The sequence below is a fragment of the Pygocentrus nattereri genome, chromosome 18 (assembly GCF_015220715.1).
Source record: "Pygocentrus nattereri isolate fPygNat1 chromosome 18, fPygNat1.pri, whole genome shotgun sequence".
In the NCBI taxonomy this organism is placed as follows: Eukaryota; Metazoa; Chordata; class Actinopteri; order Characiformes; family Serrasalmidae; genus Pygocentrus; species Pygocentrus nattereri.
In genome coordinates this window covers 23,442,997-23,461,596 of record NC_051228.1, presented here as the reverse complement: position 1 = coordinate 23,461,596, position 18,600 = coordinate 23,442,997, and the positions used below count along the sequence as shown (strand labels likewise).

The 18,600-nt window shown below is 39.0% G+C and overlaps 1 protein-coding gene across 6 annotated transcripts in view; it reads left to right on the top strand.

Moving 5' to 3' along the window:
• The window catches only part of LOC108433544 (spermatid perinuclear RNA binding protein), a 110,093-nt gene that overhangs the window by 42,912 nt on the left and 48,581 nt on the right, over positions 1 to 18,600 (top strand). For all 6 annotated transcript variants that reach the window (XM_017708178.2, XM_017708179.2, XM_017708182.2 and 3 more), the window contains exon 3: positions 17,179 to 17,324. In XM_017708178.2, the coding sequence (XP_017563667.1) occupies positions 17,322 to 17,324 (3 nt within the window). In that variant the 5' untranslated portion in view covers positions 17,179 to 17,321. The remainder of the gene's footprint in view (positions 1 to 17,178; positions 17,325 to 18,600) is intronic.

Genomic DNA, 18,600 nt, shown 5'->3' with positions numbered 1-18,600 from the left:
TCTTTCTGACCTTTGTTTAATAGCCCCATCCCCCTTTTTCATCCAGTCTTCTTCACACGCTACAGACAGAGCGGAGGTTAGTATCAGGTCCTGGCTTTATTCTTCCTGTTATGTTGCAGTTTTCTTTTTTTTTACATTTTTTTGTATTTGAAAAATGAATGCTGTTCTGAGTGGTAGACGGAATGAAATGACTTAAAGGAGATCAGTAAGAGGAGGAACAGAAGAAGACTTGCAGTGAGGGAGGAAGGCCCAGACAGTCAGTGTTACTCAGTCAACATGGCCACATTTGTTTGGGGAGTAACTGTACATCATGATCCAAAAATCGGACACATTGCGGAGACAATTGATATCAGAAGAGTTCTATAAATGGAGGCAGCTAAAGCTGCTGCATTGTTTGAAATTCAAAGATTGCCACCAGCTCATCTCCCATACTCTTCTCCCAGAGCTGTTTAGCAGGTTTGCTGCTGACCCTGTCTCTGTAGTAGGTTGACCACTTGAAAATCATTACTTTTTTTTTTTTTTTTTTTTTGGAGGGGGGGGGGGGGGGGGGGGGGGTGTAGATGATGCACTTACTTCATTACTTGGGTACCTACAGCTCCTGCTCCTGCGCCTAATGAATCACCATGTCGAGCAGTGTGCCCAGATTGACCCAGAATGGATGGATTCAGTGATTGACCTGGCAGTGTGAAGGAGAGAAACGCACATACATGCAACTGCTCTCTCTTTTGTGCTCTCTCGCTCGCTTATGTTTCCCTTTTTTTCTTGCCACGTTGCATAAATAATTATCTCTTTATTAAAGTGGTAAGTCATAAACTCTCATTCCTGTTCAGTGTCTTGGATGCGCACACACTCACTTGGAGGGGGCAGTGTTGAATGGCCTGCTGGGTTGTTGCTGCAGGAGCAGATGGTGCTGCAGGTTTTGGGCTGTGGCTGCCCAGACTCGGGCTCGACTCCACCAGGGAGTGCTCCCTGTGTGTGTGTGTGTGTGTGTGTGTGTGTCTGTCTGAGTATCAAAGACATTCTATACCTGCAAGAAAGGCAAATTTACAAACATTCCACAGTCTAGGAATTTTTCACATGAAGCAGAATGCTTTGCATAGCCGGCTGAGTTTTAAGCTTCGAGCTGAAATTGGAATTGGAATATCTTGTGATGATGGATAACTTTTTATCCCCATGGCAAGTAAGTAGGACTCCAAAGAATATTTGGTAATTAAACAATGAAGACACAATTCAAATGAAAGCGTGCACTTCAGTGCACCAGGTTTGATCAGTCTGATGGGAAAGAGTGAGTCATTAGTAGCGCAGAGTAGCAGCGCAACTATAGAGAGCAGTATAATGTGCCTGAATATCACCTAAACACATTTATGGTTAATTTTGTTTATGATGCTCAAATAATTCTTTCCACAGTCAAAGCTGTAGTGATAACGCAGTCAGAGATCAGGCTGTTGTTCCTAACTGGCTGTATTGGCGCTCTAGTTTGAGATGATAATGATGAGGCTGAAATTGTCCTCCCTGTCTGCCAGTTTCTTGTTCATATTTCTTGTTGCACCTTTAAATAGCGCAGCAGTTATATTCTGGCACATGCACTATTTAAGGTGGAGCGGAAAATTAGAATAAGAAACCGGTGAAAAGGGGCTGTCAAACTATTGAGGCAAAAGTGTAGTCCACAGCGGCACAGTTTACTACTCTAGCGTGCTCGAAGGCATTCAAGGCAAATGTTACTTCACTATTAGAAAGCTACTTGCAGTCATATTCTTCTTATCAACCTAGTCTCCTTGATTGCAAGCTAATTTAGTTTTGCCATGGGAAGGTTTTCAACGTTTGGTCTCTGTTTTTAACTGAGGGTTGTACAGTTCATTCTTCATTTTTTGCCTAAAAGGAGCACTGTGGAGCCAAAGTTCACATTTGAATTTCTCCATTAAAAGTGAAAAATGAATGGGAAACACACAAAATCTTTTGTTGCCATCATGTGACCGTACCTAAAGAAGCTAACTTTGGCTTTATGAGGCAATGTTGGTTTTAATTGCACAGTGCAGTCCTAGTGCTTGTCATTTTGTTCTGGATTGTTTTATTTCTTTATGTATTTTTCTCCCCAATTTAATCATCTCGAATTCCACCCACTGGTTAGGACTCCCCCAGTCACACGATGCCATCAACGCTAGGAGGGTGAAGGCTAGCACAGGCTTACTCTGAGAAACCAGACACTGCTTTTTTTTTAACTGCCGCTCACACAACGTCATTGGGCAGTCGAACGTGCTTGGAGGAAAGCACCCACCGCCAGATCTGTTACGTCAGCTAACGGACGCCTGCGCTAACTAACATCGCGTTGAGTGATGGGAGAAGGGGGGGGCCATCCTACCCACCCAAAGAGAGCAAGGCCAGTTGTGTTCTCATGGACTCTTGGACTGTTGCGCCACTCGGGAGCAACAAGATTAATCACAAATGAGTTAACTGTAACTGTATTTTATAAGCTGAAACACCTGCACATGTTCATTAGGCTGAATGGATGTTTTGGCCAGTGCTCTGTAAAGCTTGATGAACCTTGCTGCAGCAGCTATTAAATAGGCATTTATGGATATAGATGAGTTGAGATTGCATGTCCTTTTGAATTCTGTGTGATCAAATGTATGAGAGCCAGCTGACTAAGCCTTCGTGCACTCTACATTTAAATGTGTTTCATATGAGTGTGATTGTGTTTATTTAGCCAGTAAAATGAGAGCTTTGAGTTAAGAACAAATAAAGTGTTGCTGTTTTGTTTCTGAAAAAAAACTGGCTGATAAAGTCGACTGATTTGGCTGTGAAGGAACCAGAATTGGCTGTAGATTCATGATTGGTGGCCCCCTGTCCTTTACTCATGAAATGGAGCAGCAGTTACAGACTAATGAGCTGCACTGCTTTGTTGGACTCTTTTCATATATATTTAGATCTCTTTGATTAAATTGTCTTTTATGCGGAATCAATTAAAATACATAATATGTGATTTTTTTTGTGTGTGTGTGTGTGTGTGTGTTACTCTCTGTTCTTTACTGCATTTGTAGATTTGGATGAAAGGGGCCAGTGGAGGCTCTTTTAGCTTTGGTGTCTTTTACTTCTGATCTTGTTTCTCTTCCAGAAGCTTCCTAATGCATTTCTGTAAAACTGAACTAAGCCGAGCGTCCGGAGTGCAGCGCTGAATGTTAAGAGCTGGGGTCTAAGTGTGTGTGTAGCACAGAGACGGTGTGTGTGTGTGTGTTTGTGTGTGTGTCTGTGTGTGTGTGGGACTAAGAGAGTTCTCTGACTCTGTGTGTGTGTGTGTGTGTGTGTGTGTGTGTGTGTGTGACTGAGAGAGCTCTGACTGCATGTGTGTGTGATGCTAGTGCTCTGACTGTGTGTGTGTGTGATGCTAGTGCTCTGACTGTGTGTGTGTGTGATGAGAGAGCTCTGACTGTGTGTGTGTGTGTGTGCTGGATTGATCAGCTGGACTCTTGTTTCTCCCGAAGAAGCTCATTGATTTACTGCTGGATACAAAAGTGATGAGCTAGCTGAGTCTGTCTGTCTGTCTGTCTGTCTGTCTGACTGTCTGTGTGTGTCTCTGTCTGTCTCTCTCTCTCTCTCTCTGTCTCTCTCTGTGTGAATTGCTGAATTTTTTATTTTTCTTATTTTTACAGAATATTTATATTTAGTGTTACTGTGGCCAAATAGGAGCTCATACCTATTATAAATATTATTACAATAATTTATTAAAACAGTCCAAATTCTACACAGATGAACTGCCACCTTCATATTGATCCATCTTGTATGCATTTTTACACCCCCCAACAGCAGTGGTGGATCGTAAGGAAAAGACAAGTTGTATACGAAAGTATAAAGATGAGGGATTCGGATTCTTAAAATTTGTTTAAGATATGGTGAATGTTACTTAAGGACCGATGGCTGCTGATAGAGCAGTGTAACAAAAGTCAGAGATCACCCTTAATTTATTTAATTTTAGTTATTTAAGTTATTCATGTTAAAAGCATCAGAAAAAGTAGGAAAATTATATTTAACAGAAAGTGACATGCAGAAGCCTCAGCAACTAATTGTAATATCTCTTTCAGTATTTCACCTTTATTACAACTTCTGTTCTTTTTAATAGATTCACTTTTTTACAAATTCAGTCTTTTTGCTTCTCACAATCCATTAATCCCAAATCCATTCAGTGATGCTGAGGTCCGGACTCTGTCATGTTTTTCTGCGAGCACAAGTATCTTCTTTGTTTGATTTCCTTTTCTCAGTGAGGTCTTCGTGACTGCTTCTTGACTGACCGAAACGTCTTGTGGATGTTTTCAGATCTGTGCTGTTTATCTGATGGGGACAATGTTGGTGGTCCACGAGGAGTCCCACTTTCTCTGTGTCTTTGACAGTTTTGGGCTATAGTTTAGAAACCTCTGATTTTACTTTTTTCCCTTATGCAAGTGAATTATCTTGCATCTAATATCCTCAGAAATATCTTCTAAAAAAGAACTTAAATGGCCATTTCATCAGTCTGAATTCTGTCAAGACTTGGCCACTCGTAAAAATGAATATCCTAATTATTAATTAATAATGATTAATTATGAAAAAAAGTCAGTTTTAGTCTAGATAAAATAGCTAATGTGTTGTTATGCCGATTCTGTGGACCTCATTGCCTCAGTACAAGTGACACCAGCTTTCCAGATAAAAAATGGTAACGGTAAAGATGGCATATCAGGATTGATGAAAATATTTGTGATAAATATTTGTGAAACAGTGTTCAAACTCAACTAAATTGCTGTGAATAGTCTGTTCCCGTTAAAGTTCGGACAAATATTTAAAGCTCGTACATCACAGTCACCACTGCTCCACTTTTCCCCTCCTTGCTCTCCACCTTCCTGCATCCATTTATCTTCCTTGTTATCCCCCTCACCCTCTATCTCTCTGCTGCCCCTGAGGAGCTGACCTCTAATCTGCTGGAAGCACCTTCCTCCATCTTAATTATTGACTACATGCTTTATACGTTTTTCCATAGTGTCCATTTCCCTCCGAAAAGCCGTTCAGCATTTCAGCTACTGCTGGATCATCAGGATGCGCATCAAGCCGCACTTTGGCCAAACTTTCCCTCCTGTTTGCATTAAACACATAGCCAAAGTCTCACGAAAAAAGACAAATTGCTGATAAAAATACTAAATAAAATGAAACTCTGTGTCTGTCTTTGCTTTGTCATCTATGGAGCAGCGATCAGTGCAGCTAAAAAGTGCTCCTTTAAAGCCATGTATTAAAGTTGGAAAAACAAACTTTTTTGCTGAGCACAATAGAAATGTGCCATACATTATCACAGATATCCAGTCAATATCAAGAACAACTTCTCTGTGGGGAAAAGCAAGTTTTGGTTGTTTTTGAATGCTGAGCTGTACAGTAGTCGGCTGACAGTTAACACAACTAACTAAACATGAAAGAAGTTCATTAGTACTTTTAATAAGTCAGTTTTGAAATGTTTGTTTATGTCAGTGTTTTATGTTCTAATCATCATCTCTTCTCATTAACTCATCATCAGCTTATGTTAGCTTCATCCAACAATAGGCTGGCCCAGTTTGCATTGATGGGGGGATTGTAGCAACTGAAGTACCTGTAAATGTTGGAGACATATTTATGTATGTGCATATTGTTTGGCCACCAGACCAGGCTATTTGGAAAGCAGTCTCAGATGTATCACTTGGCCTTTTAAGCCAGCAGTGCTGATGTTTCTACCCAGTGAAAACAGAAAGCCACCACTTGGCATTATGCAAATTGTGTTAATTAGTGGCTACTAACTTCCATTCATGGTTGGATGTGTTGGCATGATTGATTAGGCTATCTGCTTTCTAATGAGAGCTTCTCTGGTGGCTTGGGAAGGAACTGCACATCACTTGCTGCCTAGCAATGTTGGATGTTTTTCTTAAATTCTACAAGTTAAAATTTGGAAGGTGATTGTCTGAGGTTTGTTTATTACAAAAACAAACCTGAGCGTTTCAATATTAAAGTTGATCAAAACAATTTTATTTATTTTTCCTTCTAATTTGGAATACTGTAAAATGCATAAGCCACTTCAGCTGGCAAAGCAAAATACATGAGGCTGCATTTCTTTTACTGGCACCTGAGGAAAAATTATCCAAAGAAAGACACTTTTAGCAGAAAAGAGTATCTTAAGTCCTTATCAGTCAGTTTAATGAGGATCTGTTTGGGTGTTTAATGCTTCACTGATGCTTTGGTGCTGGTGTTTTTGAGCTCTGAGGCGTTTGACTTCTTAACTGCAGTGAAGCATCTTAAAGAGGAGAGCCTCACACAAGACCAGAGTCATTTACATACAGAGACACACACTCTCTTTCTCCTGCAGGGCTTTATTCTCTCCAATACATCAACAGCCCCTCTCTCTCTCTCTCTCTCTCTCTCTCTCTCTCTCTCTCTCTCTCTCTCTCTCTCTCTCTCTCTCTCTCTGTCTCTCTCTATCTCTCTCTCTCTCTCTGTCTCTCTCTGTGTGTGTCTGTGTCTCTCTCTCTCTCTCTCTCTCTCTCTCTCTCTCTCTCTATCTCTCTCTATCTCTCTCTATCTCTCTCTCTCTCTGTCTCTCTCTGTCTCTCTCTCTCTCTCTCTCTCTCTCTCTCTGTCTCTGTCTCTCTCTCTCTCTCTCTCTCTCTCTCTCTCTCTCTCTCTCTCTCTCTCTCTCTCACACATCTACCTCATGACTGTTTAATCTCATGTAGCAGTTATGAATTATTGTGTAAGGAGAACATTTGAGTGGAGTCAATGTGGAGAGATTTTCACTGAAGACATTTAAAAAAGATTTATTTTCTTTTTGTGTTTTAATTTTACTCACTTTTTCTCTCTCATGCTCTTTTCTTTGGTTATCTCTTTTTCTTTCTTTCCTGCTCGCTATATACATTTTTCTATTTAGACTTTATTGCTTTTGCGTGCTGTCCTCCTCTCTTTTTCTTTCCCAATCTCTTTCTGTCTCTGTCCTTTCTCTTTTTTCTCTATTGCCCCCACCCCCACCCCCCTGACCTCTCTCTCTCTCTCGTTCGTGACTAGTAGGAGTTTATTCAAGAGCTTTGTGCTTTGTTGCTGATTTGTTGTGGGTTTAGCGTTTAATTTGATTCAGTCCATTAGGGAGCTACAATTCAGACTTGCATAGCGTACTGATAAGGCCTTGTTATTTTTATTAATGCCCTAATGCAGAAACACTTACAAACACTTACAAATATTCTGAGAAGTAATGCATCATTAATAATGATGGAAATTAGAAGTGTATTTTAGGAGCACTTTATTCTCTCTGTATGTGTGTGCATATTTGCTTTGTAACTGTATATTGAGTTTTCAAACATAAGCCATGGTCTTAGAAGTGGATATTATTGCAATTTATAGCTTCTTCGACCAAACGTTGTAAAATAGAACGCAGGCAAACATGTAAATATGGATCCACGTTTGGATCCATATTTCTAAACGTGAGGCAGTCAAGGTTAGGAACAGCAGTTAAAAATAAACACACTTATGAATGAGGCCACAGATCTCAAAGAATTAAGATAGAAACAAGGCTGAGACAGAGCACAAATCTGCCCTGTTATTGCAGTTCTTGTATGTTTTTAAAGCTGCAAAAATAGCAGGACTGTTTATTCATCAGATTGCAGCCTGGGCTCGGTCTGTAGCTGCTGGTTGGAGCAGCTGTTGGGTTACCGTGAGTAGGATTCATTAAAGCAGGGCTTCCAATAAACAGAGTGCAGAGGAGTGTGGCGCTGATCTGGCAACCTGTGTCTAATGAGGAGGCAACCAGGCCTGTCCCTACAGGCGGCAACATCTCAGAGACCCAATCTAATGGCAAGGACTGCACAGTATTAAAATCACAGCTTTCAATTGTTTTTCAATTCATTTTGAATCACCAGCAGTGCCACTTCTGCAGACTTCGTGCTTGTACGAACCACTGCATAAAACAAAGTAAAAAGATTGTAAATTAATATGTTTCTGTAATTATGATGAACGTATACTTTATTCTGGTTTGAACGCAGTCTGTTTTAGATCGATTTATATTTTACTTTTTTGTAAATTTGAGTTTAGCTTTGAACTTTCAGTGTGCCAATGTTGTAAGCCATGCAATGTAAGAACTTGGGTTCAACAGATACACTGGTTGACCGTTATCATTAGCCAATATTCATGATTCCTGATTTTATTAAACTATTCCAGATAATGGGCCAGTTGTTAACATCTTTTTTTGGTTGTGGCATTGTAATGTGGCATTGACTCATAGTCAAAACCCCTTAACAGGTGATTCAGTGAAGCACGTCCTGTTGGACTATATGACCACAGTATAGGCTGAGCTGGAGAAAAAAATCTAAGATGTATCATAACCTGTATCATTAAAATATAAAACAGATACTTGATTAAGAGAATTGAAAGGAAAAAAATGAGAAAAATAATAGATAATAAACTGAATCCTAAAACACAAAGAACTATGGGTAGCTCTGCCCCCAGAACTGCTAAATTTATATTGTTTAACACTGAGGCTAAATTTCAAATGGCTCCCCGCTCCCTGTATAGTGCATCGTATGACTTATGTAATATTAGCTACTCATGGAAGTAGTGCAATATTTATTTAGTAAGGAATTATGCACACATGTCTGAATCTGAAATGGGTTTTTGTGAGGCATATAAATAGTATTTGGGTGTAGGGTATGTTATTTGAAGATGTGTCTAGTGCACTATGCAAGGAGTAGGAAGTTACTTGAGATTGGGCCTGAGTCTCTGCTGTTTGTTGGAGTTTAATGCTGTGCAGTATAAGAATTAGAGCACAGCCGATAAAATGATTTGCCAATATTGTGCTACTTTTGGTGTAAAAGTAGAGGAGGCAGTGGATAGGGCAAGATGGAGGCAGATGATCCGCTGTGGCGACCCCTAAAGGGAGCAGCCGAAAGAAGAAGAAGTGCTACTATTGAGCCACAGTTTTATCAGTATTTGTGATATCCCAGATAATTTGCCTGTAGTTTCTGGCTTAATTGGTCATTGCTGGGATTTGAGCCCTTTTTAAATGAAACAATTTATTACAAATTAAAAAAACTAAAATATTAATGTAATATTATGTGCTGACACCACTGGTTATAGAATATTTGAGCTCCCTGAAATTGGTATCAGCCACATTTTCATATTGTTCAGGCCCTCATATACTCATATACTGTCATAGTACTTCACGAATAAGTGGGAATCATGATGTCAGTTCTAAAACTGTGTTTTCAATTTCAGTGCCATTCAGTTTAATTTCACACAGCCCTTGTAATGACACAATACATTAGCATTGAGGGCAATGCTACGTATAATTATTATCCTTAATAATTATACGTTTTTTTTAAATGTGCCTTCAAGACCTCAGTACATAGTTTAGATTGCGTAGGATTAGCAGAGCCCATCATATTAGACCAGCCTTATTTCAATGCAGCTTTCTCTGGAGGAGACAAACTTTTCTTTTGAAGACAAGAGAGGGAGGCAGAAGGGGGAATATCTGTAATTAGCAGAGTGGAGAAGTGTTAATCTCTCCTCCACACACGCACACCTTCTCAAAGACGTGAACACGTGTTCAGCAGCACCTCTCCTTCATAACTCCTGCCTAGGTGTGTCTGTTTATCAGGGTGAGATTGCTTTTGAAGTCTTTTCTCTGTTAATGTTCTAATATAAGAGTGTCAGTCACAGTACCTTTACTTTTCTCGTTTCAAATCTTTAGTGTTTAACTGCATCGTCCCCTCTTTCTAATTCAGAAGTATTCTATCCGCTCTTGTTTGTTATAAAGCACACTGTCAATATTAATGAAAACCTAAAGGCTAAAACTGAAATAAGCTGGCAGTAAATAAAACAGTTTGCATATAAAACTTAAAAATATTACACTATGCAAGGCCAGATTAAGATTGTGTGATGCTGCTAGGCATAATAGCTATCCGTTGGATATTTATGGCTTGATCATGAGGCTGACTGTTGTGGTGTTTGAACAGATTTAACATAAACTTGATGTTACTAAAAGGGATATGTAAACAGATTAAAAACATTTTAAACTGTGCACTTTTTTGAGCAACGCTTTGATGCCTCTAAGCATTGGGTGCAGTGACCCAGGTCACCTATGTGGTAGATCTGGCCTAGACACTATGTAGGCTGCAATATGCCATCCAAGGCGTTAAATTCCTTTTTTTTTTGTTTTTGTTTTGTTATACTTAGCACATTGGCTTTGTTTTTGTGAGTTTTTTTCAGGCTACAGATGGCATCATTGCCATATTCTGTATACTGAGTACTTTTCAATTGGTATTAAACCCACAGTGAAGAAGTTCCTGGGTGTTGTAACTCATATTGATAAATGGCCTGATCAGAAATTCTAAATCTCTTGTCTAATGTCTCTCGCAGAAACTGTGAAGTGCTTCCACATGGCTGGGATTTTCGCAGTTGATCTGCTGTTGCTCCAACTGTTTGAATGCATCTGCACAGAGGAGAGTGAAGGAAACAGTGTTTTTACTCACTATTTTTCATCAAAATGATTTGTAATGTCCTTCGATTCATTTTTTTCAGTTAAAATTGTTGCCCTTTTTTTTTTCAATGCCAAACAAATAGCTGTAATCGGCTCATGTTCAATATGGACAAACATATTTTGTGCACTGCAACACACCAGCAGATGTTTAAAGTGATCCATTATTAATAAGCATAATATAATTAAATTGGTTCTGAATCTGCATACATTGAGTAAAGCTCAAAGTAATGGAAGATAATGACTGGGAAATATTGATTATTGCCATCAGCCCACAGTTTTCATTTCAGTTCGCTGTGCATGTGTGTGTCAAAGAGAAGGTGAAGCTGTAATTGTTTGCAGTGATGACCCTCAGGTCATGTTTGAGTACTACAATGCACAGTGATTCCCCCCCACCCTCGTCCGTCTCTCTCTCACTCTCTGTCTTTTCTCTCTTTTGCTCCTTCTTTTTCTCTCCTTTTTCTCTTTCTCTCACTCTTTTGTTCCTTTCCATCTCTTTTTCTTTCTCTCTCTCTCTCTCTCTCTCTCTCTCTCTCTCTCTCTCTCTCTCTCTCTCTCTCTCTCTCTCTCTCTCTCTCTCTCACAGCAGTAGGACTATAGAGTGAACAGCTTGGCCAGAGATAGAGGAGAGCAGGAAAATTCACTTGGCAGGTGAAAGCATAGTTTCACCGCATTGTTTAGACATATAGACAAACAAAAAAACAAGGAGGTGTCTTTATTGTGTTTCAGTAGTGAAGTTTTCCTCTCTTTCTCCCCTCTTGGTCTTTCCCTGCATTTTTTTCTTTTAACACACTCTCAGTAAACTATTTGAAGTGCTTGTCTAAAAGTGTGTATGTGTGCATGATCATGCTGAAACAGCCAGGTTAAATGCAGCCCTCCACATTAATGCCTATACTAATGACTGCTGTGCTTTTGCAGCAAGCTGAAGAAAAGCCCCATGCGGTCTTTGAAATAAAAAAGACAAAATACCTCTTGCACTCATACTGCGGCTGGGCAAACTGATCTGCTCCTTGAACGTGTAGAGATCCCTTGCTTTCTTTTGAGATTTTTTTTTCCTGCTGTTACTTTCCAGTTACCTTGAAATACCTGCAAAGGTTTTGTTAACACAAAGCCACTGTGTGCTAATTATTTGGATATATTTAGCCTCAACACTCTTCTTCCCTGCTGTGAAGTGCAGGTTTTAACTATTTAGCTATAACTAGAAGTACAGATTAAAACAAAAGTGGCCCAAATGTTTGAGGGCTGATGAGTGCCAATATCACAAGTGAATAAAATGAGTGAGCTGTGGCATAGAGTGAGCTTTCCCAAGATATTACTGTCAGAATGCTGTCACACATGTACATGTGATTATTTCTCAAAATAAACTTGCTTGGACATGTTGACTTCTTGCAACTGGACAAAGAAAACGTGACCATTTGTATTAAAACTTTTTTCACGGGCCGTGTATCTAATGCTAGGGATACTTTAACCCTATAAAATATAATGTGTACTACATTCTTTGTCCTCTTGTTAAAATCTGCACCAAGAATTGCCTGTACATATCTACAGTGGTCATAGTAAAATGGATTTGTCCTGTTTCCGCCCCCAAAAAAGAGGTTTTGGCCTGCTCCTGCCTGTCCAGTTCTGTCAAGGCAAACTGACATCTAAAATTTGACATGGTCTTTTCAAAAATACATTATCCTCTGCTGAAACAATATGGTAGTGGCATGCTCATCAGACTCACTTCATGTGACTTCAAAAACTCCATTTATTCCCAGTAAAGTGCAGAAATGAAACCACAGAACGATTATTTTTGGTGTTTTGCTGGGTAGCTGTGGCCGGCGGATTGAAGGCTCCGCCTTTTCTGTAAGCTATGAGAATTTGCGTGTTGTTCATGCGATTGGTTGCTTCGCAACTCTTCATTCATTGTTTTGCTGTTATCATTTTATATTGTTTATGTATGATTTAATGATAATTGTACTTTATTTAGAGTATTCATTAATTTGCGGGATTTCTCTTCATGCATGCTTTGGCCTGCTCCAGCCTGCAGCTGGTTTGTTGCCTCGCCTCCGCGCAGCACTGAATTAGTCCCATGCTGCAAGATATCAGTCTATGGGAGTTCAGACCTCTACCTTGAAGAGCCCTTGAAGAATCATTTTAAAGACTATACTGTAGTAGGATGTTGGGCAGATTTACAACAGATCTAGTGAAGATTACATTTTTCTTTTTGGTCAGAGGCAGAAACGGCTGCTTTTTGCACAGAGCTGAAAGGGTTAAGCCCAGTTTTAGTGTCAATTACTCAAAAAAAGTCATTGGAGCAGTGCTACCCGACTTAATTGACTTCTGTCATTAATATGCAGTCTACATGTATGTCTGCCTGTGTGTATGTTTTTATGTGCATATTAATGTGTGTGAGGGTGATCTAAAGATGGTCCCATGGAACTCAGGGGCATCATAACTCACCATCTGCTCCCGGTCATTTACATGCCCCCTGTACAGTCCACTGCAGGCGCACACCTAATGAGCTCAAGTGCAAAAGAAGAAAAGAGGACAGAGAAAGAGACAGAGGGAATGAGGGAGAGAAAGTGAGAGAGGAAGAAGGAATGATCAAGAAGAACATTTGAAGAAGAGCAAGAAGGAGAGAGAAACTGTGTTTGCTTTGGCAGACAGTAAACTGACTTTTTTTCTTCAAACTATTGATAAACTGATAGAGGAGGCATGTGTTTAACAGTTGAACAGTATGTTCATCTCAAAACACACCACAGAGCTGTGACAGCAAGACAGCTCTAACCTTTCATTTTGTTCCTGTCTGTTGGGGCCATCCTATAATTAACCTTTTATTTTTTATTGAATTGATTTCATACTCATTTTCATACTTGCACTTTTAATAAACATAATTACTTGAGCATTTACTCAGCATTTTTTCACCCAAACACCAACATTTAATCTTTACACATCTGAATTATATGAGCATTTACACTGGATACAAATGAGAAGCTGACTTCAGCCTCATAAAAAGTCGAACGTTAAGAGACATTTTACAAGAAACTATTTTACCTTTCTGGAAAAGTTTCCTGCCGGAGATGTGAGAAAAGTGGCTATAGTGGAATTAAAACTTAAAGCAGAGCAAAATAAGTCTGCATTTTTGTTTCTGATTTTTTTTAGCCTTTACGAATACATTATCACATACCGAGACATACTTACAGCCAGGATGGTAATATGTACATAAAATGTTGTGGCTCCCAAGGTGCTTTGATTTTTGTTGAAAGGACAAAATGGCTTTACTTAACATATGGGTTGCAAACCGTTGGTATAGGCCAACACTGTGGGGACATATGTGCGTGTATTAATGTATTAATAATGTATATGTGATAATGAATCAAAACTTAGAAGGAACGCCTGAAATTTTACAAATGTTTGGAGGCCATACAGGAAGTGCCCAACCCCCAAAAAAAATTCATCCCAAAGAGATGTAGTTTTCAAAACTTTCCACTGTTTGATGCGTCATCAGAGAAGGATTTTGTAAACTAGTTGGAATGTCCATTTAAGAACATGATTGTGAAGGGAAATGTAGTGCAGTTGTAACTAATATAACTACTGTAGCTAGCATTAGCAAGACCCCAAGCCAGTGAAAATATTTCACGGTCAGACTTTGGTATGCATAATAACTCAACAAACTAACACAATGGCACCTCCTCCTTTGTGGACAAAAACCTTGTGCATCATTCACCAATGCACCATTTAGCTATAGTGTTAGCATTAGCTCATTAGCTCATCTGAAGGGTCTTTTACTCAGATTCACAACTTTGTCTATCCTTATTCCATGATAGGAAATTGTCTGACACACTGCAGCACACTCACAACACATACATAATTAAATCTATACATAGCTATTATTAATGTTAAGCTAAACTGAAGGAGCAGCCTCTTGCCCTCAGACGTTAGAATTCCCTTTCCCTATTTGACCTTGTTTAAGCATTGAGTGTTATTACAATGTGTTAATATTATCTGACGGCTCTTGTTCCTTTTCCTTCCTGTGGTTGACAGTAAATCTCAGACACTCAAATAGTATTAATAAAGTCAAACGATAATACAATGTTAAAAGGAATAACATCTTTAAATATACATGTAAAATTCTTGTTGTAAATTAGTGATTTTTTTCAAACTGTTAGAGAATGTGAAGCCCTGTTTTTAACACATAGTATAAAAGATATGCCAGTCGTAAATATGTGATATGAATATCTAGTGTATTTGAGGCATTCGGCCCACAGCTCGTCTGAGCAGATGTGTTTGGTCAGCCAGGTTTGGCGATGTCCCCACCGCCAAAGAAAAATCCACAAAACCCCAGATGGCCCTGCTTTCACATCTCTTTCATTGAGTACAGAAAAGGCTGCAAGCTAATGCTGGCAACTGTCACAGAAAAGCAGGCTTTATCCAAAGATAGCCAGTTTGTTAGTGTTACTGTTTTAAGGTTTAATGTTTAATGCTTTCATATTCCTTTTACAGGTTTGTAGTGCATCACTGACAGAGAGTACAGAGCCTGTCGCAGCTCAGCCCATGAGCTCTAGTTGGGGGCTGTTTTCAGATTTGTGGCTTTGTCTGTTGATTTTATGAATATTTACTTTTTTTTTTAAAACTATTTACTTAGTAGTTATTTTATCTCCAAGCCACCTCCAACATGTGCAGTGTTTGTTTATGTTTTAAAAGTAACCCAAGAATGTTATTTTGGCCAGTGTATGAATGCATACATTGTTGCACATTATTATAATTGTTAATAATTCCAAAGTTGGGAATTGGGCATCAGACTGATGTCTCAGTAATAGAAGTCTGCACCTTCATGCACTCACATGGCTTATTCGAGTGTAGAGTGTTAGTTTAGGGTGCTGTGAACCCCCTGTGTGGAAATGAAACAATATTTCTGGTGAAATGACGTCATTGTGTAATGGGATTAGAACAGATGAAGTGGGATTAGTGGGGTCAGCCTCAGCATTTGATCCACAAATTATGATTATTGCCGTCACTTGTAAATGATTTCACTAAGTACTAAGCGGATGAAGTAATGGAGCAGGGAACACTTTTTGAGTATATGTGTATGTGACCTGTTTATGGTTTGTTTACAGTATGTCTGCAGTATATAACAAAGGTGGACATAATGGCAAAAATATCTTTATACTTTAAGTGACAAAGTTGTGTACTTTTTTAATGTAAATTAAGTTTTTAGGCAGTTTGACAAGTGAGAACGGCACTTTTTAAAAATGCTATCAAGAAGTATGAATATCATTCATGTTAACTATGCACTTAATTATTTCTCATACTGTACTGCACTTCATGCACTTCAGTAGGACTAATTATGCTCTCAGTGTAATGAAACATGCATCTGCTCAATGCTGAATATCCACTTATGTTTAGAAAAACATGTTATGATGTAGTTTATTATGATAAACATCATGATCGTGTCCACCTCTACTGTGTGTGTTTGTGATTGCATGTACTTTCTGTGTGTTATGTGAGTTTTAATGATAGATATGTTTAGCCTGAGTAAGAAACGACTGGACTTTATCAGATTAACATTGTGATGAGGGGCACTGAATAATTCAGGTGTGTGTGTGTGTGTGTGTGTGTGTGTGTGTGTGTGTGTGTGTGTGTGTGTGTGTGTGTGTGTGTGTGTGTTTGTGTGTTTTTCGCCTGCATTATATTTTAAAGCAATAGTCTCTCTCATGTCTGTGGAGCTGCTCTCCTCCCAGATTATCAAATATGAATAGTACTAACACTCTGAGCAGCCAGCTGCTTTCAGCGCTTTCAGCACACAAAGACTGCCTGCCTGAGGGATGTGTGTGTGTGTGTGTGTGTGTGTGTGTGTGTGTGTGTGTGTGTGTGTGTGTGTGTGTGTGTGTGTGTGTGTGTGTGTGTGTGTGTGTGTGTGTGTGTGTGTTTTCTTTGTTACATTTTCAGGTAAAAACGGGCCAGTTGTGTTTTAGTCAGTTAAATTCAGTAGGATTAATTTTTTATCTAAAAGAGCAAAATGTAGCTTCTTTTTGTTTAAACTTAGATTAACTTTCTGATTAGGATGAAAATTGTTTAGGGTTAGTTAATAGGCTACTAAATGGAGACAGTAACAATACTTACATATGTGACTTACATATGTATCAGGAATGTAACCAAACATATGTATTGTGTCAAACTGTATTGTATGTTGTTGTATTATGAGTAGCATGTCACTGTATGGCTAGTGTGTTTTCTTGGGGCTTACATTTGTTTGTGGTTAGTGTTAGATCAAGGCAATGTAAAGCACAGCTTTTGTATACGTATGTATGACATATGCATCATATCTGACAGTGTATAAATGCCAGTGTAAGTGTGTCTGTGTAGCATCTCTAATCCAGAAGCAGAGGTGAAATGAGGTTGTGTTTGGTCAGAGACTGGGCGGGGTGATGATGCCTCTTTTGGGTCTGCTACATGGAGGATTTGGGTTTTGTTTTGTTATTTTTCCAGGATAAATCCTGCTGTATTGCTGCTGTGCATGAAGAATCTATCAGGAGTGATGATGGGAAAAAAACATGTTTTGCTGAGTGGATGGGAAAAAAAATCTGTCTTTTTAATTCTCTCTCTCTCTCTCTCTCTCTCTCTCTCTCTCTCTCTCTCTCTCTCTCTCTCTCTCTCTCTCTCTCTCTCTCTCTCTCTCTCTCTCTCTCTCTTAGGATTTGCAAGTGTAAGGTGCAGCGGGGGGCTGAGAGGCAAGCGCATGAGGAGGGGGTATCCTGAGACCCCTGTCCCCACACACAGCGCTTGTACAGACACAGCGTAGCTAAAGGGAGACACGCCAACCAGCCTGCCAGTAGTCATGGTAAACTCCTTTGTCTCTGTGATGTGTGCATTTACGTATGTTACATGACATTTCTATTAGGCATGTGCATTTTGTCTACTCCTGATATTAGAGTATCTGCATAAGTTCACAATCAGATATCCAGTTAACCATGAAGAAGGAAAAAAACAATGGAAAATAAAGGAGGAAATCAGATTTCAACTGAGATTAATGAAGACCTTTTTAGGAGTGAGCACTGGTGTTGCACTAAAAAATTAACATCATGTAGAGGACTACATTCCAAAACCTGTTTTATTATCCAAAAATAGCCAAGGGAGAATGGTAGGTATTGAATGAGTAGCATAAAGGAGACTGCCTAATGTTAAATCTAAAGATAACCAGTAGCACTTGATGCTGATGCAGAGTTGTCATCCTCTACTGGTGTATTTTTTTTTTCTTTGTTTGTTTTTTCTACTTTCAGTTTATGATGTGCCAACATGTTAGTTTATCCGAGTAATATACTGTTTTTGGATCCAAAGAGTCCAGCTGATAGCTGCACTACTGTCCTAAATAATACATCCTTTACAATTTGCTCATGGTTCAAAGCACTCGTGTTTTGGAGTAGCAAAGTTTACCATAATATACTATCACATATATAATCAAAACCTTCCTGCTTTACAGTGCTGTTAAAGTCAATGTGATTAGGAAATCTGAATGCTTTTTTCTTCTTTAACCTGACATATTTCCGAGAGCAGCCGACTAAAAGTAATTCTTGGACATGATATTTTGTTTTTAGGATTTTAAAGAATCAAACACTGAAACAAACACAGAGTCAGACTGTGACCGTCAACAGAATCTGTTTTGTAGAAAAACTGAAGAAAAAAAAAACTGATGTTGTACTGAAGTACTACATTATTTATACATATATAAATAACACAGTGATGCACTACACTTTGATCAAAGACCATTAAAAATATCTATTTTGATTTCAGGTTGATTTTAAAACATAAAATCATCATTTCACTAAATTGTTGGTCCATATGTTTTCTCAGTCTTCACATGAGGAAATGCTGTGAATTGAAACCGACACCTCGAACAGCTAACAGAGGGCTCAAGTACCCGTGCACATCCATAATTTCTATCAGTTAGATCTACTGTGCATGTGTCAGTCTCTATTAGCAGGTGGAACGGCTGGGTGATGTAATGATATTCATTTATTCTTCAGATTTTAAATGAGTGAGGCTGTCCAGGTCAATGTGACAATTAATTATGACAAATGCAGTGAAAATTCTTCCTTTCTATCCAGTTTCTACTGGCA